The 26,200-nt window shown below is 37.9% G+C and overlaps 3 protein-coding genes across 9 annotated transcripts; 2 read left to right on the forward strand and 1 right to left on the reverse strand.

Moving 5' to 3' along the window:
• Positions 1–1,863: 1,863 nt before the first annotated feature.
• LOC132256148 (MOB kinase activator-like 2) lies at positions 1,864–26,200 on the reverse strand. 7 transcript variants are annotated; one of them, XM_059752350.1, is made up of 7 exons: positions 26,025–26,200; positions 25,652–25,830; positions 10,544–11,181; positions 6,859–7,019; positions 6,667–6,763; positions 5,056–5,343; positions 1,864–2,906 (listed from the first exon to the last, which is right to left on the reverse strand). In XM_059752350.1, exons 3-7 carry the CDS (start codon positions 10,723–10,725, stop codon positions 2,612–2,614), a joined length of 1,023 nt encoding a protein of 340 aa, XP_059608333.1. In that variant the 5' UTR covers positions 10,726–11,181; positions 25,652–25,830; positions 26,025–26,200; the 3' UTR covers positions 1,864–2,611. The 7 variants fall into 7 exon arrangements, with proteins under 7 accessions (XP_059608333.1, XP_059608340.1, XP_059608339.1 ...); XM_059752357.1 differs by lacking the exon at positions 10,544–11,181 and having other exon boundaries at positions 26,025–26,199; XM_059752356.1 differs by lacking the exons at positions 25,652–25,830; positions 26,025–26,200 and adding an exon at positions 24,014–24,185.
• On the forward strand, positions 15,890–16,868 carry LOC132255518 (serine protease 1-like). Its single transcript, XM_059751591.1, has one exon. The coding sequence runs from the start codon at positions 15,949–15,951 to the stop codon at positions 16,699–16,701; it is 753 nt and encodes a 250-aa protein (XP_059607574.1). The 5' UTR covers positions 15,890–15,948; the 3' UTR covers positions 16,702–16,868.
• On the forward strand, positions 16,922–17,836 carry LOC132265783 (chymotrypsinogen A-like). Its single transcript, XM_059766557.1, has 2 exons — positions 16,922–17,188; positions 17,246–17,836. Exons 1-2 carry the CDS (start codon positions 16,922–16,924, stop codon positions 17,834–17,836), a joined length of 858 nt encoding a protein of 285 aa, XP_059622540.1.

Here is a 26,200-nt window from a genome sequence, read left to right on the forward strand (position 1 = left end):
GACAATTAATTCTCTGCACTCCTTTGGTACGTTCAATCCGGAAATGTGAGAAACTGTGATAACTTCCCTTGAATCTGACAATTCGCCACAAATGTGCTATAAATTCGCCGCGCCCAATAAAATTTGGCCACTTTCAGTGGACTGTCGTGGGACAGTTCCACACGTTAGGCGATTTTTCCTATCACGCAGAAAATTTCTACACATTTGATCTCAAGGGTTTTAGACTTGCCCTCATTTTCCACCTGATGATTGATCCTTGTCAGTTTCTCTTTGTGGGAATCCTTTGGAAAGTCTCGAACGCTCTTGAATATGTCGCCATTCATGAGATTGGCCAGAAATGTCTCTCTCTGGAGACAAAGACTCTGTCAATTTGTACCTCAACGGCGAGCCGAAGTGAATCAATTCGCAATTCATGGCGTCCAAAATCAATTTCTGCCGCAAAATCCAAGGTTTTTCCGAAACACTTTGGCTGCTTGTTTTACTCTTTTCTCAAATATTTATTCATTTATAGTGTATTTCTTCTCTTCCTTCTCATAACTTACTATCTCTTTGCTAAATTTACATAACATTTATTACCATCTTCAATCATGTGTGTTTGAAATCTTTTTTTTTTCCTCTACTTTGTTATGTGAACTTGTTTTCTGTTGTTTTGTGTGTGTGTTTTTCCTGTGTATAATATATACAAAATTTCTATGCACTTTGAGAACAGCACACAATAATATTTTTAATTAATATAAATTTAAAGAGTGATACTTTTGTTGAGAGAAGGTAAAATTGAAAGAAAAAAACCTACAGAGAAATTAGAAAAAAGAACTAAAAGTTGAATTTCTAGAATATAATAAATGTACTTTGTTTTTCTTTTTTTGTTTTTAAATTAAAAGGGAGGATAAAATAGGACATAATTATATTAATTGTTCATTTGGTATATACAAATTGAAAAATTCTTGCATTTTCTCATCTAAATTAATGATAGTTAATTTTTCTTCGCTTGCTTTCTTGTGTTTTTTTTTGTATATGAATAATTTGTGTCACTTTATTTACAATAAATCTTATCAATCATTTTTAGCATCTCTCTTTATCTCTTCTCTGTCCATTAAATCTGCTGTAATAATAATTAAATAACAACTTCTAAATAGCAGTTTTTTCACGTCATCTTTTTTTGTGTTATTCAATTTATCATCTCGGCAAACTTTTTTTTTTGCATCTTATTTACATAAATTTTTATCATCTTTAGTAACATTTTCTTTAATTGTGTGTGTGTGTGTTTTTTTTAAAGGTTAAGTTCATCATTTTTATATGATTTTTTTTCTCTCTCGCTCTTTCTTCTTTTCCTTTTTCACTTGAAATTGGGATTAAATTCTTTAGAACGCTGGCTTTTCAATCTTCTCTAAAAATCTTCTTTTTTTCCCCTTTCTTTTCCCCCTAAAAGACAGAACGTGTCGCATTAAATGTTAATATATATATATTTTTTTTTCATCTCATTTAGAACTTGAAAAATTGAATTCTTTTAAGTACTCGATGATGAAAGAGCCGCAAACAGTTAAGCAAGAAATAGCGCATTTTTCACATCATTTTCCTCCACTTTTCCCGTCGCGCGCGCGCGTGCAATTGAACACTTCTTCAGCGCCGTCATGTCCAAAAGGTGACCTTTTGCAGATTCTCTCCGCCACAAAGTGATTCATCATCGGCCTTTTGCATCATCATGAACTCATCGCGCGCCGCAAAAGCAATTCCGGATGGCGTCATTTGACCAGAAGCTGTTGACTTTTCCCCAAACTCGCATCATTTTCTCACGTTGATGCGCACGAGAAAAGCCGAAGAAACACTCATGGAAGCATTTATTGAAGTTTAATCAGCAAAATGAGGACATTTTATCGCTTTTTGAACAGTTTTTCAGGCTCTTTTCGCCTCGATAAAATCCAATAAAATCACTTTCTTTAACTCATTTTTAAAATTCAGATAGAAATTATCATTTTTACGCTGTGTTTTATAATCTTTTTGTGTGCAATAAAAATATTTTAGTAATTGTTGACAAATTATTTACTGCACTAAAATCATTTCAGTCAAGATTTCTATGAAAAAAAATCATTTGAAAGCATAATAATTAATAATAATAATTTCTTGCGAAAATTCAAATAATTTCACTGATTTTCGGTCACTAAAAACTTTTTTGTTGCTTCAAAGAGAACAAAAAGTACCCTCAAATCACTTCCATGAGTGTTTTCTGGTGAAAAACATCCAAAAGAAGCTTCTCCAAATCACGCTTTTCCTCTGCACAACACTGAAAATCATTGGGACAATCCAAATGCAGGCCTTCAAACTCGCAAATTCTTCATATTATTGATAAAAAACCCCAAATCGCACCTTCTTCACTCCCCCGCGAAAACGTCTCAATGACGTCCACCCCACACTTCCCACCCTTTCCGCAGTTAATTGACGCGCGCCAGAGCGGCGATTTGAGGGCGACAGCGGGTGAAAGGGGGCGCTATTGGCTGCACACGCTTCGCCTCTAAACTAACAGCTTTCGCTCGTCTGCGGTAATTAAAAAAAAAAGAACTAACAAAGGATACATCACAATGGTCAAAACATTGGCTTAAGGTGCGCAGGCGGCCTAGGCCGGCGTGTGCTGCGACGAGGACTGCGGCGGGGCGCCTAGGCCGGCGGCCGGGTGGAAGGCCGCGAAGTTGCTGGTGCAGCACTCGGGCTGCGTCACGATGGGGCGCACCGAGGCGTCGCCGTCGATCTGGTGCTCCTCGGCGCCACCCTCCACGGCCATCGGCGCGTCCGCCGCCGCCGCCTGGCTCGCGGCCGGCGTCTGCGGCGTAAGGCAATCGTCTGTGAGCCGGAGCGCCACTTCCAGATCGCGCAGCACTTCCGTCTCCTTGGATTCGATTAAGTTGAAGCGTCTGCGGAGGCAGAAAAAAACAGCGGCTTTAGCGCAAGAAATTGACAAATTGTTAAGACAGTCAAGACGTCAAGACACAAAAGGTTCGTCGGATTCATCAAATACTGCCGTATGTGGAAAATTTTGAATTCTTTTCCCTAATTTGGTACAATTCTGTGAAAAATTTACAGTTTCAAGTGGATTTTCTTGGTCTATTCAGAGATTTTTTTTCCACTTTTCTGGCAGAAACTCTAAAAATCATTAAATATAGGGAAAAGCAAGGAAGTTTACTATGAAACTTTTAATATTAACTTTCGAAGCATTTCCCCAAAAAGATTCTATTTGGCCTTTTTAATTCTCTTGATTATTAGCTTCAAAACTGCCCCACTGTGGGGCAATTTTGGACAATTTCGGGGCACATTCGAACTGCAATTTTTCCCAAAGGAATGATAAAGACAGTCTATGAATAACTGTGAAGAATATTTTTTCAGTGCCAATAGATTATCAAAAAAGGATTTTCATTGAGTTTTGTAATTTAGCAGAGACAAAAAATTAAATCTCTTCAATATTTGCTTTTCTTCCAAGAACTCCACGTATAAAATGAACAAAAACATTAACTTTAATAGCGCTATATAATTGAAAATATAGGTTTTATGTAGCTTAAGTACAATTATCTATTCAAAAAAGGTTTATACCACATTTGCTCCATTCCCAATTCTGCCCCGCTCTCCCTTATTTGTCTCAAATGTCAAAATGGTGAATGAAGAGTCAATAAAAATGAATTACTATGAAATTTGGAAAATATTTTCGTATTTCTTTTCTATTTTATCATTTAATTTATATCAAATTGATGAATTTATCACAATATCAGATGAAGAAGCTGACAAAGTCCTTCAAGTTTTGGAGGATTTTCTTCAGACAAGCTCAGATTGTTCGCTAAACATAACTTAAAAAAAACTGCTATTTTTCCCACAAAACCTTCATCGCACTGCTAATTTACGTCCCATTCTGACAAATCTGACCTCTTCTGTTGCACTTGATGAATCCAAATGAAGGGCCAAAGCCAAGAAAGTGTCAACTTTAACTCAATATGATTCATCGCCATTAATTGGCTAAGCGCGTCTTGTGCTGCCAAACCAATTAGCTTCACCACAGACAGAGACTTTATTCTTTATTTCCGTTCTTCACGTTAGTGAAATATTAATTCAATCAATATTTGTCACACTTCTACACAAAACTATGGAAGAAACACCACCAAAAAAAAATCACTCGATCAGTGGCAAATTAAGTGAACAAACAACCAGCAGAACTTCATTGAATGGCAAAAGCTCTCTCTGTTTGTCCATGACTCAGTAATAATATTACTCGAGAATTTACAATTGTAATTGATTCTCTTTGCCTGTTTGTTCCTTTATATTTTCCGGTTTTCACGAAAAAACAACAACACGAAGGAAAACAGATCCAATTGAATGAAAAATTAAGAAAAAAAACTATAGAAGGTGAATTTACATAAAAATTTCTCATCGAATTTCATGAGGAGAGAAAAAAAAAGAAAAACATGTTTTCTATGTTAGATTTGCGGGCAATTTTTCGGGGTCTCAGCAAAGTTAACAATAGACACAATCATTGTTCATTGTGTCTTTCACTTTTCAAAGATAGGCTGAGCCCCAATTTCTCTCGCCTCTGTCGTCTCTCTCTCTCTCTCCACATAATGGAAATTCTCAAGGGAGAGATAAACTTTAACACTTCCATTAGACTTCTGTATCTTCAATATTTTCTACAGAAGATTGTGATCTTCTTAAGAGAATAAATAGAAGAAATCCCAAGGAAATTCACCTGGATTCCTTTATAATTACACTCCATTACATTCCAGACTGTTTAGACACCAAAATTGCACTGTGAAACATTTTGACTGTCACAGATCACCAAATATCTCCCCCTTGGCAATTCAACAACCACTCAAGAATCACAAGAAAATCTAATCCAAGATCAACAAGTCTCTCGGTGATCAATTAAAATGCACCGACGACTGGCGTTTGTGCGCCAATTGAACCCACGCGAGCATCGCAAGAGTTGCGCAACACAAGAAAGAATAATAAAATTAAATCACAAAATTCACCCTCGGAAGCCATGCAAGAGGAAAAGAAAAAATAAACAGCAAAAACACTCACCTGTGCAACGCCGTGAGATGCGCAAACGTGAGATTGAGATGCGCATGAAGGCCGAGCAGTGCGATTTCGCGAAAATGCGCCGCATACAGATGAGCAATCACATGAAACAGGAGCCTGAGGATCTTCCTGGCGATGCTCTCGAAGGAGCTGGGAAATTCATTGGCATATTTGGTGGGGAAAATAGATTCGTCGCTCACTGTCTTCTGCGTGAATGTCATTACGTAGTCGATATAGTGTGGCGCTGCCGCGCGAGTCTTTTTGCCCTTCTCATCGAACCATAAGTACATTCTTGAAAAGAAACAGAGCACAAGTGACGCAGAATTAGTGGTCAAATCACATCAAATCGCCACTTTATGGCAGGTTCATCTTGCCTCTTATTGCACGATTTTCACGAGCCAGACAAAATAAACATGGACCAAATCGATGGTCCTCTCCCTTGAAGGCATTTATAGTTAATTTCTAATTGAGGTTTTCTGCCAAACACGTTAATAGATATTGTTTTTATACAGCAAAAACATTAAACACTGAGAAAAATGAGTTATTGAACCAAGAAAATGCATTATCTTGAAATTATCTTCTTTAAAAGGTCTTGCAATTAACCTAAATCTACAAATTTTGAAGTCTTTTTGACACACATCGCAGTATAATTTCAATTCTACTCTTCTTTTGATAAATTTTTGAAATCATTATTATTTTGATAAATTGGCTTTAAGACTGAATTTAATTTTAATTGACAGAGAAACTTAGAATTCCTCTAAGAACTAAAGGATAAAATACTCAGCTAATCTTAATTTTATCCTTCTCCGTTCAAAATCAAGACGAAAAGTTTCGTTAATCGGATTTCAACCAGATTATTCTTGAATTTCTACCGAAAATCGAATGAATTCGAGTCCGATTTTTCCTTTGTCTCAATAGTTTGTCAAATTTCAAATCATTGGCTGGAAAATATATATTTATAAAAATACCATCATATTAAACTTTGTGGATTTCACATGAAAATCTCAAATCTTAAGCACTTTGTGTGGAATTAATTTCCAGCAAATTATTCTAACATCTTTAGTCATTCCCACAAAAAGAACGTTAAGGAAAAATTCCCTTTTGTAAACCACGGAAATAAATTGCTAATGCCACACAGAGTCTTTTTCCACTCGACTTATTACAAAAGAATTCACCAAATTTCACCCATCCGTGCGTCCAAATGGCACAAACTTGCCAGCAACGATAGATTGAGGTGGAAAAAAAGTGGCCAAAAGTACCATACAATAAATTAACAAGGTGACTCATCAGCTGAGCCAATAATTGCCGAAGAAATTTTGACTGTAATTCACATTTTAGCCTCTTCATCATCTCCATTGTTCAAACCATTATGGAGTCTTTTCCCTTTCATATTGTGCGCACATCAAATTCTCAAAAGTGGCTCTGAAGATGGCGAGACAAGAGATGATCTCAAAGGTAAAACAGAGAGACACACAAAAAAAGCAGGCAATTTTTGTGTGTGTGTGTGTGTTTTTTTCTTCTTCCCGCGGCAATTCCCATTGTCGATGGTGAACAACCGAAAAATCATGTTTGACAAAAGCCCAATGTCGAGGCTGTGAAGTGTCTTTGACTCACCTTGTTCCTGGTCCAGTCATATCTGGACATCCGGATGTCGTGCAGAATTCACTTATAGTTCCGTACACCAAGTTGACATGCTCAAAGAGTGCCAATGCTGCGGAGGTGGAAAAGAAATTGCCATTAATTCTCCACTGTCTTTCCTCTCACCCTCGAGGCATGTGAAAAAAAAAAATGGGAACAGAGACTCACTGTGTGACGCCAACCATTCGTTATAGTCTAAGCCTGGCGGTAGATCCACTATTGCTTTCAAATCCGCATCCGGCAGCTTCCTTTCGAGAACATTTTCTTCTAAATATAGCTTAGTATCACCTGCGTTTTGGTCACCGTCTCTCTCCTTGCGGCGGGCCTTTCTGCAATGGCACAAGAAAGGGAGAAAAATGCGTTACAAACATTTCCACACACACACACACACACACACACACAAGTTCCACCCAAAATTGCCATTGTGTCTCACGACAAAACGCACAAAGCCACCAAATTCTCTCATCAGAAACACGCGTAATTCCTTGTAATTACGCGTGGCAACGATAAGTACATATAATATTAGAATTAAATGGGGATAAATCGCGTCAATTCACTCAACAAACCCACTGCTGACGAACTCATAATAATAATCATTACTGCAGATGCTCACATTCGAGATCACTGACTCTTCTTCCACGTGGGCAATTATTTTTCCTCCCCGGTGACAAGTGATAAGCAAACAAACGTGATGTTTTTCCAAAATGATTCATTCCACGTCAACAGCACTCAATAAGAGTGGTTTTTTTAATTGTTACTCAAAACTCCAGCAAAACACTGAAGAGAACTTTGGCTAATTGAAGAGTTTATAATTATTTATATGAATTTGATAAAACGCACTTTAAAAAATGTTATTCAAATTTCTTTTCATACTTTTGAAGGGGATTTTTGATTCTAAAGTAATGAAAAAAGATCTTTTTGGATCTATTTTTTTTTATAAATGCTATAAGAATCGTCAGTGGATTTGCACACGACATTCCCATATTCTTTAGACAATTCCATTGGATTTCTGCATGACAAAATCACACATCATTTCCAAATTGACAAATTTATTTTCCTGAATTCACTTGTATGTAAAAATACAATCTGATTTGACATTACTGTTTCCACGTAATCTCAAAGAAAAAATGAAGAATTCATGCAGCAGAATTACAGTAGCAATTAAAGTCGGGAAAAAGAGAAGATGTGGAAAATCCACTGTTAAGGTGTGTTTAAAAAGGGATTATCCGCTCTGATGGGAAGCCAGTCAAGCTGTCAACACAACTCATTTTCCCATCTTTTCCCGTCATATATATATATATATAATGGCCCCAAAATATTTGTGCACAACGCACAAAAATGTAACATTGCTCAAACAGAGAGTTGTTTGTAACAATTCACCAGTCCAGGAACAAGCGCACGGCAGTTTTGCCTCAATAACATCTTAATTAAAATAGCCTCAAGACGACATGACAATCAAATACTCGTCGCCACGCAGACACAGAGACGAGAAAGATAGAGAAAGAGTTGATTGTCTGTGCGACACTCAATGCGATTTATTGTCAAAAGGACACTCTTTTCGACAGAGAGCCTCCTTTTGGGATTAGCCTTCAATTCTGAGTCATTCTCTTGTGGCCTCACGGAGAAAAAACAGACCTCCTTAAGACACACCAAACGAACGTGAGGAATATTGTGAAATTGTACGCTGTGTGAATACGATTATTTTGTACAATTCCAAACCGATGTGCTAAATGTGAGAAATCAAAGAGAATAATCCACTTCTGCACTCTGTGCAGACAATGAGAGACAGTAAAGTACAATAAGAAGCAATTATAACGGTCAAATACAGCACATGAGCAATCTTTTTCTTCTTTTTTTTCACCACAACACAACTTCTTCTTTCCCTGCCTCGTCACGTCTTTCTTCCTTTAAATATTCATGAGATGAGAGAGAGAGAGAACCTCCATTGCTACAATTTTACCGTATTGCAAAACTCTCTTCTTCCCATAATCTATTATGAGATTCTATTCTTTTGATTTCCACCAAAACCACCTTGGACTGGGAAGAGAGATTCTTCGCAAGACTGACACTTTAAATAAGGTCACTTCTTCTGCAACCCCTTTCAAAGCCACCCCGCACTCCCTCCTTTGCTGAGTGCTTTTTCTCTGGCAGAGTGCAAAGGGAAGTGCACAAGAAATTGGATGGTAATTGAGGAAATTTACTTTTCATCCCGCTCGCGAGTGCGTCATGTCAGCGGTGACTTTATGACAAGACCTTGGGGCTATAACTAATGCAGCAAACAAATAAATTATTAGTGTATGAAAACCGATAAACAACACTCTGTTAGCTTTCCTGAAAAACAAAACAGTTAGACCTTTTTCGACAACCCCACATCGCACAATATGATATTCATAATGACGATGCATGACTCATTAAGCGCGCTTTATCTCTCTCTCTCTCTCTCTCTCTGTGTCTTTGCAAGAATTGAGGACTGGAAAGCAAGGCGCACTTTGGCCAAAACATAATTGACCGTGATATTCTCATATCCCAAAACACAGAGGCTCAAGCGAATCACTTTCACTTTCACAATTCTAGCCGTGCGCGTTCGGTCCATTGAGTACAAAAAGTCTCTTTCTCTCTCGCTTGCTCTCTTTTTGTATTTTATGAAATTGAGAAAGTGAAAAGAGACGCATATCATCGCTGGTCCACTTATTATCAAAGCGCCTTTCCGCGCGCCAGACGAGACGCGCAATGCTGAAATAATACCCAGCCGCGAATGGTGAAACACCTCTTGTATAATAACAGTGCAACAGCCAAGAGTGAGGACAACTGACGCACTCTCAATCTAAATTCAAACCACAAATGCCCACCTTAACCCATAATATCAATCACAAACACATCGCGTCCGGAGCGACACATGGACGAAATTAATTTCTCACCAGTGATTTTTGGTGGAAAAATTCTTTGAAACACGTCAAGCGCGATATGTGGAAAAAAATATAACACACATTGCGAGAGAGCCACGAGTTTTCGGCTCTGCAATAGCATAAAAAAGTGAGACACTAGTCGTATAATATCTAAAATTAAAAACATCAATTTTTTTTATTACCTGAAATATATCATATTTGACGTGGAATTAAGGAATTCCACACAGTGAACTGATCGAGATGTTAATTCACACGATCAAAATAATTAGATAAAGTGACTGAAACCTTGAATAGCTTGTAGTTTAATTGAATAACGCCACGCCCCTTTGCAAGCTCCGCCCACTAAGAATTCTGGCGACACTTCAGTATTGCAACAGAAGAATTCTTTAAGTGAGAACGCGAAAAAATTCAAAAAGCCCAAAAAATGGTTGCAGTTAAATGTTCCAGCCGAAATATACACTTCACTAGAATTGCCATTCGCGTTCTATTCCTGTATGTAAAAGTGGACTTTATGGTTGAATTTCTTCTCTAATCAAAATTCCACAAACGATATGAATTAATTGATTTCAAAGAATTATTTAACAGCAATAAAGTATGACAACATTTTAGAAAAGTGCTTCCAAGACACCCAGACCAACTTCTACTGTAATTTCTTCGCAACCTTGCGAAACTCCTAAATTTTCATCCTCCCTCTCTGTCTCTCTCTCTCTCTGGCTAACCTCACATTTTTATGTCGCCATCCAAGAGCGCAGAATTACATGATCTTTAACACTAATATTTCAAAAGATCAAATCACTCCCAATCACACTTCATCGTCCATAAATCATTACTTTTTTGCGCCTCTTTCGCAACCTATGCGGGCGATCGTCCGAGCATCCCAGCGAGCAAACACCGCGCATATCATCAGGAGAGCCCCCATTGTTGGCTTAGAAGAGTATCATACTTACGCAACGAGCCCACCGAGAAACGCTACCGGTCCATTGCCGATCAGACGGATCTTCCGGTGGCAGGAGTCGAACAGCGATGTTCTGGCGTGCGTCTGTGGCGATGGATGTGAATGAATGCCCACAATCCCACCTCCACCTGCTGATGGACCGTGACCCACTATGTGAGCTGGAGATCGCAACATTTAAATTTGGAACGAGAGACGCGCGCTGCCGCGCTTTGGCTCTTATGGTAATTTCTTCTGTCCTCTCAATATACAGTGTGACTCTGTGTGTCACACCAAAAGTACTTGTTGATCCACTCCTTTGTGTGTCTCTCTTGTCCGTAAATTCACTTCATTTGGCATACGAATTTCCTCCACACAATTCACTCCTCTTTCTCTCAGTTGCTCTTTGTATATTTTGGACTCTTGCTAAGGTACACAGAAACTTCACAATAATTATTGGTCAAGAAAAAGTCTCCAGGAGGAAATTCTTTGTCCCTCCGCGGAAAATTCGTGCGTTCACTTTGGTAACAACTTCAACAGTCCACTTTTAGCTCTTTCCTGCCATTCTCCTCTCTATCTCTCACCCTTATCGCGCACACACACCCTCTCATCATCCACTGATAACGCGAAGGCACATATATGTTTATCACAACACTGCAGTGGGGAAAAAAAAATTAAACTTGTAATTAGTCTCCTTCTTCCGTGTGTTTCATCAATCTCTTTCTTTCTTTTCCTTTTCGCCTTATCATCCCATCCTATCGTATTCACCTCTTCTTATCGCACACCTCAATCGCATCTCTCTTACACACTCATTTGCCCCTCTTTATTTTCCATTCCATTCAACTTCTGGAGATACTTGATGATGAAATAGAGACGTTTTCTGTGCAAATATAGGAGATAAATCGTGCCTTTTGTACAACACCACGGCAAAGAGAAACAGCTGAAAATGTCACAGAGTTGAATTTTTGCTGTCCTTAAGATGTAAATTCATCAGATAAATTCTCTCTTATTTTTTTCTTATATTCCACGTGAATTTATGCTTAGAATGATCAAAATTTATCGATAAATGCTTCACCACACTTATTAATTATTAATAACTGCGAGTTGTTCGAAATCGATCTCAAGCACGCGCACACTTTACTCAACGATCTGTCCATAGACTAGGTGATAATGAACAAAATGTTGGAGTCTCTGGGCGAAAATATCATTCACACACACACACACACACGGCGAGTCTCTGTCTCGTTCTGCCCACTCGTCAAAATTAATTTTCCCCCCTTTCCATTAAGCTCACGAGTGCGATCATACCATAATTGACGTCACCTCGACGTAACCCCCACCTCTGGCGCACCACCTATTTGCCTACCAATATTTATAATAATATTTAGTGGCTGTGAGAGATTCATGTGTTAATTTGTCTCTCTCTCATGTCATTTTCGCGCTTTTTTTTTTTCTTCACAGCCTTTCTCACTTCGCAAAACGCCATGCGTTTTGTGTACAATTCATGTTGAGTCACAATTTTGTATGTGATTTTTTTTTTGCAGCGAGCTTGATCATAATTCAAAAGAAATTGAAGAAAAAAAATCGCGCCATGTGATTAGATAATAGCGACACAGCACGATTTGTATTACTACAGCGACTATCGTGCTTTTATACACCATAATTTATACACTTATAAATGCTGAAATACATCGTCAAACATAGACAACTTCTTTCCTATCGATTTCACACAGAGAGAGAGAAAAAACCTCACTCTCCTCTCATGTTTACAAAATCATACCATCAACTCAAAGAAAGGTTGGGAAGTTGATGGAAAACACCTTCATTTTTTCCTCCCCATCCATGGAAAATCATCCGGGGAAACTCACCAATAGCACACAGAAAAAAAAAACAGCCACGCCGGTAATCAAGTGTGACATATCAAATTTACACTCTCGACCATTAGATAAGTGGTGGAATGTAATTAAAAATTTAGCATATCAGCCAACATTTCATGAAATCATGTTTTGGTATGATGTTGGTTTTTTTCCTCATTCCTCAATTGAGACAGGCGGAAATTTACCGAGCAAACCGACTAACTACAGTTAAGAAAGTTCTCTCATTTCGCAGATCAATTAAGCAACAATCATGAAGTGTGGTGTTGAAGTCAGTAAAAGATTAAATTAAATTACACCACATCTCACAGGTATAAAATTTAACGGACAGAAGAAGAAAAAAATTAAATCTTATTTAATATAAAATAATGTATAAGTATATCATACGACTTTCTTTCAATTGTCCATCAGAATGTCGTACGCATTGTCCATCAAGCTCTCTATGATTTATCAAACAAGTTAAGGATGTTATAAATTAAAAACATCTTGTTCAACGACAATAATTCGATAGGTAAATGTTTTGTGACCATATGCGACTATCTTATGAGACTCTCATGGATTGTCATATGACAATATCGCTAATCTCTCTTTCTCACTTCTCATAGCGTTTATAACAAAGTGATTCACTTCCCAGCTAAGTCTACATGTAATTTAATCCACAAATACACCATGAAATGTGTATTTTATCGCCACTGGATGAGATCAGATGAGTGTATGAAAATAAACAATGTACTTGTGCAGAGACTAACTGTTCAATCAGCCTCCAATTTATACCGAAGAAACCTACTTAACTCGCTGACAGTCAAAACAATCGAAATTTCCGTCTTTCACCATTGCTTTTCCATCCAAGCCATCAAGGCAAACAATGCTATTTGAACCTATATGACTGTTCGAATGTCAGGCATTTCACAATGACAAAATCTGCCAATATCTGAGAATAGCACACCCTGTGTTAAATCAATATATATGCGACCATCAGAGGAATTCTCTGACTGTTTTCATTATTTTATTTTTTTTCGGAAAAAAGTGCAACAGCTGTTTTTCATATGGAGGAAATATAAATATCATATCATTGCGGCCCACACAGGAAAAATCTATATATTGAAAGACACACAACGAGGCGGATATCAAAGCTTCAACAATAATGCCCAGAGTGACTTGCTAACATGTGAGTTTTCCTAAGCGACGTTTTCGCAATTCCCCAACGCACTATTTTTAAAAATAACACTAACAAGGCAGACCCGAGAGTGGAGAAATGGAGCAACAGATGAAAGGAACAGCAGGAAATTTCCGCTCTAGTGAAATCAATAAAATCATCCTCAATTTTGCTTCACAACTAGCAAAATTCTCCTCAATGTTCTCATCAATTCTTGATGGAAAAATTGCCTCATTGTACTTTGTCTCCCATTTATTGACCTTGTAACACATTTCAACATATATTCATCATATGAAATGAAAACCGCACACATAATATTCATATTGCACCACTTTTATGCAGTCAGAATTATTGTGCGCCTTTCATCACACTTTCGAGCCACCTTTTCACTCACTCTCTCTCTCTCTCTCTCTCTGGGCTCTATATATGACCAACCGAGTCAAAATTGATTCATTGGAGCCATTTAGCCACATCACAGTGGAGATAAAGCATAGTTTGGGAGGCACTGCAGTGGTCTCTCGCCCCATTAATCCCCAAAAGCACGAGAGAGGGGTGACTTCATCCCCCGTGGCGGCAGGTAAGCCTTTTCGCCCAATATTAGTGTGAACTCTGCACTTTCTGGCACAACTCTTGGGCACAATTTCAATGCCAAATCGCACTTGCCATTTGTCTTCCCACGGGGAATTTAGTCACCTTGAGAACAGCTTGTGCTCTTGATTGAAACTGTTCTCGAAACTATTACCTATTAAAACTGTCAAGAGAGATGCAAACTATGAGGATTTCAATTGCTCTCCATATTATTAAGTTCACTGGTAGAAATTCTATTGAATTTAAACTTGTGTTCGTCACATAGAATCATTGTTGAGAACTCAGTTTGGTTCTTCGAACCGGATTAATGTTAGTCACAAATTGCAAAATTTCTTGCTAATGTTTATTTAAAAATTCTTTTCAACAAAGTCTAGCTTGATTTTTGAAGCTGAATAATATTATTATCAATTTTTCAGGACTTCTGTACTTCAAGTGTTAAAAAACTGACATGATGTTAGCTTTTAACTGACGCTGTGGCAACAAAACTAACTCAAAATTTAGACTGTTTAGAGTGATGAGATTATTTGAATTCATTCAATGTATTTCTGTTCTTTGACATATTGAGAATCTTTAAACATATTTCTGACGTCAATAGCAAAATGAGCTCAAAAATTGGCGCAAAAGCTGCTCTGCGTCATGGAAAACACTCCCAAATGAGAGTTGATAAAGCGATTAAAGTGATTACTGATAAGTTATTGATAGGCAAAAACTTTACCCAACTGTAAATATGATATTCTGAAGTTTTTAACTCAACTGTTGGCTTACAGAAGTAGTTCAGAAACATAATAATTCGACATGTAATACGATTATAATGCTTTACATTATGCAAACACAACTTTTAACGAGCTCTCATGGCAGATATACGAGTGCTTGTACATAAATAAACATCGAGCTTATGTTATAGTTTGGGTGCAAAATGTGCCATTCTCAGTTTATATCCTTGTTTATTGAGTGAAAAAATATATAATTCTCTCCAGTATTGTGAATATTTTTCAACAAATGGTGAGATTAAACGCCTGAATTGCATTTCAGCTGCATTGCAATAGTTGTGAATAACATTAACCGGGGAAAATTGATGGAAAAAAGTCACACTATTGTTTCTCGAGTTCACTTGGAAAATTGACGTCGATCTTTCACAAAAAAATTGTCTCACCAAGTGAAATTCATACAAATTTTCTCCAGTGAAAAGAGAAAATATTGATAGGAGTTCAAAGTGAAAAGAATTCACTGTGAGAAAAATTTACATGTTAACCCTTGAGTGAGTGTTATTTTCTATAAAATATTCGTACATAGAGCATTGAGATATGAAAATAAATTATTAACTTGTTTACTTGTTCCTTTTTTAGACATTTTATCCACTTCAACTGCAAGTTATGACTTCCGAATAGTTTCAATCTCAAACCGCGCTCTTTATCGTAACAAATTTGTTTACAATACTTTTATTAATTTCCCTATCTTGTCTTAAAAGTTATGTCTTCCTCTGATAAAGCAAATTTAAAGAAAAAATGGGTATAAAAGAAGAGCAGAAACCCTGAAGGAATCAGTGAAAAACTACCCAGTGACAACATGAAGTTTCTTCTTTGTCTTGTGTTTGCTGTCGCCTTGGCGCCATGTCTCGGAATTCCGGTGGAATCTGAAAATCCTGAGATTCCAGCCAATCTCGATTCACCCGAAATGCTGATGAAGTTCAAAGAAGCATTGAAGAACAACAAAATCAACCAAACCAACCATCAGATTCAGCCAAGGGTCATCCATGGAACAGCAGCATTTTTCAATGAATTCCCCTATCAAGTTAAAATAACCATGCTTGGACTGGTTTTGAGTGCTATTCTCATTCTTGGTTCGTGTTCCGGGAGCATTATAGGAACAAATTGGGTCATCACAGCTGCACACTGCCTCGCAAGACAACCTGTAAGTTGGCCTGCACTCTTACAAAGCATCAACCTAACACTCATTCTCTTGCAGGAACCTTTGCCTTACTTGGTAATCGCCGCTTCCCTTGACCAGGCCGATGGTCTTCAGTCGCAGCTGGTTTTACTCGTAGACTTTGTCTTCCATCCAAACTACAATTCGCCAGGTCTCGGTGAGGACATAGCCCTCATAAGAACCGGCGCATGGAACTTTATCAATCCCTTCATCAGGCCCATCGAGCTGCCGCCCTATAATCCTAACATCAACCAATACAACGGACAAATTGTTATCGCTTCTGGCTGGGGTCCTACCACAGACACCGAAATTGGGGCGCCAAGTTCTATACTTTACAAGATAGAGGAGCAAGTGATTGACAGAGCCGTCTGCGCAAATGATCTGGGCGCCTCCATTCCCTCGTCAGCCATGTGCGCCGTGGACATGACTGATCCCATTGGTTCTGTCTGCTCTTACGACAACGGCGGCCCGTTGCACATCAAGGACGCCCCTCGCCTACAGCTCATTGGCGTTCAATCCTTCACAGGATCCAATTTTGGTGGAAGCTGTGACGGTTCTCCTCAAGGCTGGACTATCGTGGCTCGTGTCATGCCCTGGATCACAACGGTGACGGGAATCACAAGTGGCTAAGCATTCCGCAGGTCGTTAAACCACACACACCAATGGCGACAGCCATTTGAGTTCATTGAAATAAATCAAAATGCAAATAGCACAAACATTTTGACTATCTAGAACCAGAATTTATCCTTCACCTCCCAAAATTATGGCTTCCTTTTCCATATCATAAGACAAAGTATAAAAGCAAGAGTGCAGACACTGTTGAAGGCAGTTTATGTATTCTTTCGACACAATGAAGATCTTATATTTCTTCATATTAGCAACTAGTCTTTTGGTTGTCCTGTCAGGTTCTTTGACAGAAACCTTGAGTGCTGAACCTAACTCTCAGACTAGAATTATCGGAGGACAGCCAGCAGTTGACACTCAATTTCCCTATCAAGTTCGCCTGACTGTATATGGATTCCTTGTGAGTAGTTTCCTGCTCATTGGCTGGTGCGGCGGAGCCATCATCAACGAAGAGTGGACTCTAACAGCTGCGCATTGTATAACCAGAGATCCAGTAAGTGAAACTTGCTTCACTAAGAAGTAATCAAACTGATGATTTATCTCCTTCTAGAATCCCTTGCCTTACGTTGTCGTTTACGTTTACGTAGAAGCTGGTTCTGTGATAGCAAATCAAGCTCGTCAGAAAACTTCTGTGCCAATACAGAATATTTTCGTTCATCCGGACTACGATTCATCCACCAGAGACAGCGATATAGCTCTCCTCAAGACGAAACCCTTCGATCTCGGAACAGCATACGTCAAAGCTATCAAGTTACCAAGCTACTCAACAGATCGAGATAAATACGCAGGATGGACAGCCACAGTTGCGGGATTTGGAGTGACCGTCAATTCCATGACAGCCTCACCATCGAATAGGATGAACTTCATACAATTGACAGTGATAACAAGAGCTGCTTGTGAAGCTGAATACAGTACTGTCATAGAGACTAAAGCAATCTGTGCAGAGGATTTAACTCCACCCAAGAGTACCATTTGCAACTACGATTCCGGCGGAGCTTTAGCCGTCGTCGAATCAGGAGAAACTACCGTCATAGGGACTGTTTCTTTCATTTATGCCGGAGAATGCGATGGCTCAGCCCAAAGTTTTGCATATATTCCAGAACTCGTTAACTGGATCACTGGAATCATGAATTCCAACTAAAATGTGTATAAAACGCGTTCTACTTTGATCGTTTATCCCGCTCTCTTGCTTGCACAGTCTTTACTCTGCCTTCCTCGTGCTTCTGTTTCTCATTTTTTCGAGCGTATTTTGAAATAAATAAAAAAAATGATTCAATGTTTATATTCGATGGAATTTCCTAGGGTATTCCTTGGGACAATCCCATGACATTCTGGTATTAAGTGTGAATTCAGAATTTCTACACAGAATAAAAAAAATGCAATGCCACAACAATTCAAGACTTTGCAAATCTCATGCTGAATTAATTCGCTCCCAAAACTTAATGGACTATAATTGTTGTCTAACATGATTTTGACCCACCATGAAAATATGATTAAAAATAAGGCGAAGAAAAATTGTCTCCATCCAATTTTTGCCACATGTGTGTTTAGCCTTCTCGTGATTTACAGAAGCAAGACACAGCAAAATGTGGTGGCAAGATAATTTCTTAATTAGTCAAATTAAAAGACTTCAGCAATAACAACCGTAAAAAGAACCATTGAATGTCACGAAACACACACACAGCAATTTAAGACGCACATACTTTTTTTTCCTATATGGTTTTCATTAATTTGCCAGCGAAAATAAAAATATGCAATGTAATCAATCAAATCTTCTCATCGTTTTTCTCGCCTTCACATTGAAATTATGCATACTATATTGTTAATGTTGTGAGGAAGTTCTCTAGTTTCATGCATAAAATTCCCCTTGATACCCAACCCTAGATAAAATGTGCTCGTGTTTGTGTGTGTGTAAATCAATAGAGTGAGAGTGATTATGAATCAATTGTTGTTTTGAGAGAAGGAAAGAATTTCCCATCTCGAGTGTTTTATATGCAAATGCCAAAAGAGATAAAACATTGTTGGCAAAAGCCAAGCCTTTTCCACTGAAAAAAATACAACATCAACACAATCAACACATAAATTCATGAATTAAGTTTTCGTGAATCAAAATATATGGCATTCTTATTCATGGTTGAGCAATTGAAAGGTGAAAAATTATTATTTCCTGTTGTGCGTTCTTTTTTCTTTCTACTCTTCATCATTGGCGCCTAATATAACAAAATACGGAGAAAGAAAACAGAAGTGCGCTTGACGGAGGAAAAGCGCGACCCTCAACTGACATTCCATGGAAAAATATTTCTATTTTCTATATCGACGGGTGCCTCGAAAACTATGAAAAGGCACAATAGCCATTTTTAATTAATAAGGATGAGAATTTTACCAAATTCACCTCAAAATGCCTTCAAATCATCCGTTAAAGTGCAAAAATTGCTCTGCATTAATTATTTTGTAAACATTTTCGTTGATTTTATTGTTATTTATTGAAATTTTTGACTAAAATATGTGAAAATTAATAGAAAATCAGAAAATATTACTTTCTAAAGTCGATTTTATCGAAACTAGTTCTAAAAAATCAACTTTTAATGCTCTTCTTGAACGTCTCCTTAAAGTTTTCAAGTGTAAAAATTTAAAAGATATGAGAAATAGCAATTCAAAGTCTAAAAAACAATTTAGGATAATTCTGAAAGTCTTAACATTTTTTTCTGAAAAGATATTTTATGCGTTATACTGAAATTTTTGAGACATTTTCCATGGTAAAACAATGAATATTCGATTTTTCACTGGTAAATTTGTGCTTTATAAATAAATAAGATTTTTTGCTATTGTGTTATAAGATACAAACTTCAAAATTTTTGCACAGGAAGAAGAAATTAAAAGCTTTTCAAAAATACATAAGACGAAAATGATAATAAATCGTCTTTTCATAGTTTTCAATTCAACCGTCAATATGAAATTTCATTTAATCTATTGCTCTGTCGCTGAGATGATAAAAATAAGTTTTATGACGTGATGATAAATTTGACCATCGTGCCATCACGCGAAAGATTCCTTTTTTTTCTTCAAGTGAATTTCGCCAATGCGACCCAACATGATAAACATTAGATAGTTGCTCAATAATACTTTGAGACACAGAGTTTTCTGTGTTAGACAGAGAATTGGCGAGTGAGTGAGAGATTTTCCTTCCAACCATCGCCGACTGGCCTGGGAAAAGGTGAATTATTCATTGGCATATCGTTGGATCGTGAAGTTGAGGGAATGAGAGAGCCGCTGGTTGGTAACAGAACCGGCAATTTGTAGCGTATATAGCGCATTGGTGGGACGAATGTATGGGCAGAGTGAGAGAATATTGAACGTGAGGCATTAATTGAGAATTAAAACCACAAACAGCCGTTTGTGCGAGGAGGGAAGTCGAGTCGCTCGCGGATCAGCTGGTTGTCCAATATGAATTTCTTATATTTCCTCCATCACACACACAAACACACACACACACACACTTGGCGAGAGCCCCAGAGCTTAAGTGAGTACAAGAGCCAGAGAAAGAGAGCGAGAATAAGAACTGAAAAGTCACAAATGGTGAAATAAGGTCAGCCAAAGTGTGTACAGTACATGACTTGAGAGCCAGAGCGCACACACATAATAAACCCAATGACGATATTTGTTGGGGCTATATAAAAAGTTTTTACTAATTTACCCCCTCAAAAGTATATTAAAACATACTCTTTTCACCCAAAAGAGAACCTCAATTTCATTCACTCACTCACATCATCGTCTCACATTCGCGAGTGCATGAATGATATAAGAGCCCTCAAAACTCTCCTCTCGCTCATTCACAATAGTTCCAATTCTAGTTGGGTGAAGAAATAAACACCCAGCAAAGTGCTTTATTAGCACAATCAGACCGCGAATTAATATTATACCAGGAGAGTCGTTCGCGGTGTGGCAAGAGAGCAAAAAAAAAACAGCCGAATGATGAAAAAATGTGAGGCTCCATCAAGTCAGGAATTACACACTATGAAGAGTGCATTATATTAAATTAAAAGGAGGGGCTCTTCGCTGTGTAATAAATAAAAAGAACCTATATATAGAGCAGCTAATGCGCCTCTTGGCAGACACAAGATTTACCAACAGGAGAAAAGACTAGACCGAAGCCAGGAAGCGATCCAAGCGATTTATCAATGAAAAATTAGGATGCAGAACACAAGAAGTTCCGGAGCAAATCGTGTCCAAGAACTCACATTCGATGACAGGACAACAAGAGTGAAGAAAACCACTAAAAGTGTCCAACAAGCGAATGAAATTTTCACAATTTAACTGGAAATGCCTTATTAGTGATTAAAAGCCCGAATTTACCCACTAAAGTAGGTTAAGGAGTCGTTGCAACTTTACAGATTTCATACATTAATTCGTAAAAGCTACGAATTTGACATCTGCGACTGTCCCTGACATTCAGGGTGTTTAAGACTCAATGCTTGAAGTATTTTGCTCACTAAAATGACCAGAAAGATGTCTTTTTCTGTGACATTTCAGCACAGCTGCATTTTCATGTGTGTCACAACATTTACGCATGAACAATAAAATCATAACATAGCTTTTTATGTATTTGCAAATGCTTTATTTCTTTGACAAGGCTCGAAGGATGTCCGAAAAGGACATAACTTCAATCACGTGCAGTAAATGACCCGATAAATGTAATCAATCTGTGCTAATCAACTTAAAAACATCATTATTGCCTATTTTCTCGGTTTACACGTGAGTTTTCCGGCTTTTCCTGCCTTCACGCGATAAAATATATGAATTAACTTTTCAGGCGCCAAAGTTTGAAACATTTCAGGTGTCGCAGAGAGTAAATAAATCCACCGTCTTAAATGTTATGAATCTCAATCATGAATTCATAACTTTGAGAGTCTATTTAGAATGTTATGAAAACAAAGTTGCAACGACTCATATTACTATAAATAACTAATTAAGCTCTGCTGCCCTTCAAATTAAACCATTTTCAGCTCAAAACGCGGTTGGAAAAGGTAAATTGAACGCTTAGAAATGGGATTATTTTAATATTTACCATATTTAATTGGCTACGATATTTTCCAAACTACATTAGAAGTTATAATTATTGGAATCATCGTTGAAACTTTGAGAACTCTATAAAAACTCCCTCAATCCGCAATAAATTCAATTCATCTTCTTCTCCGGTGTCAATTTTCATTTTACTCAAATGAAAACTCATCCAAGCCGGATATTTACATTCAACCTACAATCTATCTTTTCCCAGATTCACTGCTTTTTCATCGCTAAAATCAATTCAGATGTCTTTAAGAGGGGGAAAGAAGGAGAAAAAAAAATATGTAAGAAATAATCTTGCAAACATCATGTTCACATCCTCCACAAGTTTACTTCTTCTCCTCATTCCCGGTATTTTTTACTCAAAACACTCTCTTTTTGCACACTTTTCATCCACCAAGGAAAAATATCTATAGAACAAATCGTCTATTTTTGAGATACAGATGATTTTCAGAGAGAAAATTCGGACAAATATGACAGAAAGTTTATCACCAAAATTGCTCTAATTTCATTTTGTGAGGACGAAAGAAAAGTTTTTAATTTTTCGATTCTTCATATCGACGGGTGAATGGAAAACTATGAAAAGTCGATTTATCATAGTTTTCGTCTTATGTATTTTTGAAAAGTCTTTTATTTGTTCTTTCTGTACAAGAATATTAAGATTTGTATCTTATGAGACAATAGAAAAAAATCTTATTTATCTAAAAAGCACAAATGGAAAAAAATTGTCATGTTTTGCGAATGAAAAGTCGAATTTTCATTGTTTACGCTGAAGAATTTTCCCAAAGAAAAATGTCTCAAAAATTGCAGTCAAATACATAAAACGTCTTTTTAGAAAATATTTGTAGATTTTCAGAATTATCCTAAAATGTTTTTTTTTTGGACTTTAAATGAATATTTCTCATATCTTTTAAATTTTTTTCACTTGAAAACATTAAGAAAAAGTTCAAGTCAAGTATAAAAAGTTGATTTTTTTTTGTATAAAATCAACGCAAAAACCATTAAAAATCGACTTTGAAAAGTAATATTTTCAGATTTTCTATTAATTTTGCCACATTTTAGTGAAAAATTTCAATAAATACCAATAAAACATTTACAAAATAAAAAATACAGGAGCAATATTTTCACTTTAACGAATGATTTGAAGGCATTTTGAGTATTTTGAAGTAAATTTGGCAAATTTCGCAGCTGTTTTAATGCAAAATTTTGAATTCGCTTTGCTGAAAAATGGCAATTTTGACTTTTTATAGTTTTCGAGGCACCCGTCGATATGAGGAAAATTCATTTCAAGCTATATTTTCAGCTATTTCCCGTTCACTTCAAAAAAAAAACACCATCAAACTCGGAAAAACAGAAGAGAAACAGAGATATTCTCTCCATTTTTTTTCGCCTTAGAAAGTACTCTATTCGCTCTTCCTCTTTCTCTTTGATTCACAAAGTCTTTTTTTTCTTCTTCTTCTTTTACATAACTGTGCAACACTATTCATGACAATTGCGGAGAAATGGGGAGGGAAGAAAGAAGTGTAAATAAGAGTGTGAGAGAGAGAGACAATAATACTTTGTGTTACGTTATTAATAACACGAAATAACGTGAAAAATATACAATTTCTCACTATGTCACACATTTTTTTTCCTCCTCTCAATCGCCAAATAGCTTGATTAATCCCCAAAGATTAGAAAATAGCCTCGAAAAGACTCACAATTGTGCCTATATTTGAGAGAATCTTTAAGAGGAAATTTATATGGTTTTTTGTTCTTCTTTTGATATTTTCAAGAAAAATCCCCCAAAATGCAGAATCACAGACAAACACACACACACGAAAGAAAGAGATTTGTTATATTTCACAATTTTTTCTTCTTTTTAACACATCACACTTCGCGGCATTTTGCATTATATAACTTGTTTTATTTATTGCAATTTTATGATTATATCTCCTCTTCATTTGCTTTTCAATATTGCCACATTTTCTCTATTTATTTCATTATAAATTTTAATAACTCTCCCACTCATTCGGCGCTTTTCCTTTCTCTCACAATCACACGTCGCTGAATTTTGCTTCAAAAAAAAGGAAGAAACAAACCACACACAAGGATTTGACACATCAACTGATCATTGAAGACGGCAAAAGATCTTCGTAACACACTTCTCTCAAAAACTACTGATTTTTCTTTTCACTAATTCTTGTGATTTCCTTGGATTTTGAAGAAAGAAACAGTGGAGAGAGAAAAAAGACAAGAAACCTGTACAACACACACTGACTCTCGCGCGGAGCAAGCGAAATCAATTAAAATTATGTGTAAGTCTCTCAACCGTTCAGATATAACTGAAAAATGTTCACTGTGCAACTAACTCAACGCGAGTCTCCCCAACACTGCGCCAATATTGGCGCAAAATAGCGCTGGCGCTCCTCCAACTTCCACGCCGTGCACAATAGATGGCACTCTGGCGCAGACAAAAGCCCAGCGCGCGACTTTAAACCCATTCGCTGAGTAATTAATAACGTCAACCGACTTGAGACGCGCTTGGAAGTCTTCTCCTCTTGTGACCCATTTCTCTCTCTGGCCAACAATAACAATCTCTCACTCCTCAACGCGCGCGCCAATCGATTGAGGAAGTCCAATAGAGAGACAGGATCAGTGCTGATGCTGGCAGAATTGCGGTGACCTTGCCACAAAACCAGCACACGAAGGATAACATGACCATGACAGTGTCATATATCATAATTAAGGGGTGACTCGACTTCCTCTTGATCGCCTCTCGAGCCACAACATTGTCGCTTAACAAACAGCGAGTGCAGATGAAATGCCACAAACGTGAGGCATTAGAATTTAATCCAGTTATTGCACATGAAGTGTTTCACGGTGAACAATAGACAGATTTGCCAAATTGTCCTTTTCAAATGCAATTTTGAATTCAGAAGTGATACAGAAGCTTTATTGACAACTAAAAGTGCAAATTGCCCTACAAAAATAGCTTCAAATAGCACAAAAACTACGAATGTAGCTTTTAAATTGCAATAGAAATGTATTTAAAAATTGCAATATCAACGCGAAACATTTTATGAGCGATAAAATGATTAAACTGCTGAGGAAAGGGACGAATTTGCATCACTAATTTAAGTAAAAATCGATAAGCGGCACACAAAATAGCTTCATAATTCAATGGAAATTGATAGAAAATTAAATTAAATCGCAATTAAATGACAGATTAAAATTGATCAATCTCCGAAAAAAGCAATTTAAATTATTTAAAGAAGTCCCTGAAGCTTTCTTTACACAATTTTAGTGTTCTTTTGCATCTTTTTCGAAATAATTCTGATCAAATTGGTCACAAAATGCATTAAAACACCTGTTAAGAGAGTCCAAAAGGTGACAAACACCGTCAGAGACAGAATAAAGAGATTGAATTGTTATTAAAGAAGTTAATTAAGTCAAAAGTGTGCAATTTTCGCAAGAAAGGTCCCAATTTTAAAGAATTCTTGACGTAAAATAAGCATTTTCAAGACCTTTTCCCAGCTATTCGACTAATTCCACCAATTCTGAGACTCACAGACTATCGCAGCACCCCGAAGAGACTCCCAATCCCGCCCAGATCGCGCCAATAGAGCAAAAATCTCGCACAGCCTCTGGAATGTGTCGATCAAATTGGACTAATTCGATTTGCACGCAGTCAATTCCGCGCGTCTTTACCTGCAGAAGCACGTGACTGTGTCCTCGGGAGCACCCTGGGGTGCCCCGGAGATGGCGGAGTAGCGCCCTGAGGCCCGCGTGAGCAGCACTGCGGGCCGATTGAGGAGGTAATTGAACATATTCCGCGTGCTTCCGCGGCGAGCGCACAGCGAGAACTGAGCGCTTTTGGGGCTTCTGGCGGTGGCTGAACACTGACACTCACCCCATAAACCAGTCCACCGTATCCTTGAGGTACTCCGGGAGGCGCTCCAGCTTGGATGTTGTTCTTCTCCGGTCCACACGAGAGCTTCCTGACACGCCCGCGGGCTCCTGGCCGCGCACTTCCTTCGCAAGAATCCTCCGATCAGGGTCGCACGCGCTGTCGCGTTACGTAAGCATGGCCTGCGGTCAAGAGGAGGGAACGGCGTGAGAGTGGGGCTGCTCGGCAGCCGGCGGGTGGACGCGGGAGCCCCACTGTGGGGCGCTCGCGCCACTCGCGCGGCACAGACAAAACACAGAGAGAGTTATGTCAGAGTTGTTTGCTGCCTTTGTGCTGCTGCTGCACGCACGGGCGCCGCTCTGGGGCGCCATCTCACCTGCACGGCAGTCAAGTGGTACGGGGGCGACCTCGGGGGGCACTTTGCACGCTTTTTTCTCAGCCAATTCCGTCAATGGTCAGAGATTTTTCATCATTTCGCAGCTGATTGATGGGAAGAAAATAAAAAGTCCACCATATTGCACCAGACTGGCGTGCGCGGCCTCTTGCGGGAAT

The sequence above is a fragment of the Phlebotomus argentipes genome, unplaced genomic scaffold (assembly GCF_947086385.1).
Source record: "Phlebotomus argentipes unplaced genomic scaffold, Phlebotomus argentipes genome assembly contig_5, whole genome shotgun sequence".
Lineage (NCBI taxonomy): Eukaryota > Metazoa > Arthropoda > Insecta > Diptera > Psychodidae > Phlebotomus > Phlebotomus argentipes.

Coding starts and splice junctions, on each gene's coding strand:
- LOC132256148 (XM_059752350.1), bottom strand. CDS start 10,725: ATGTTGCGATCTCCAGCTCACATAGTGGGTCACGGTCCATCAGCAGGT. Junction 6,764..6,858: donor CGAATGGTTGGCGTCACACA/GTGAGTCTCTGT, acceptor CCACCTCCGCAG/CATTGGCACTCTTTGAGCAT. Junction 2,907..5,055: donor CATCTCACGGCGTTGCACAG/GTGAGTGTTTTT, acceptor CTGCCTCCGCAG/ACGCTTCAACTTAATCGAAT.
- LOC132265783 (XM_059766557.1), top strand. CDS start 16,922: ATGAAGATCTTATATTTCTTCATATTAGCAACTAGTCTTTTGGTTGTC. Junction 17,189..17,245: donor ATTGTATAACCAGAGATCCA/GTAAGTGAAACT, acceptor ATCTCCTTCTAG/AATCCCTTGCCTTACGTTGT.
- LOC132255518 (XM_059751591.1), top strand. CDS start 15,949: ATGCTTGGACTGGTTTTGAGTGCTATTCTCATTCTTGGTTCGTGTTCC.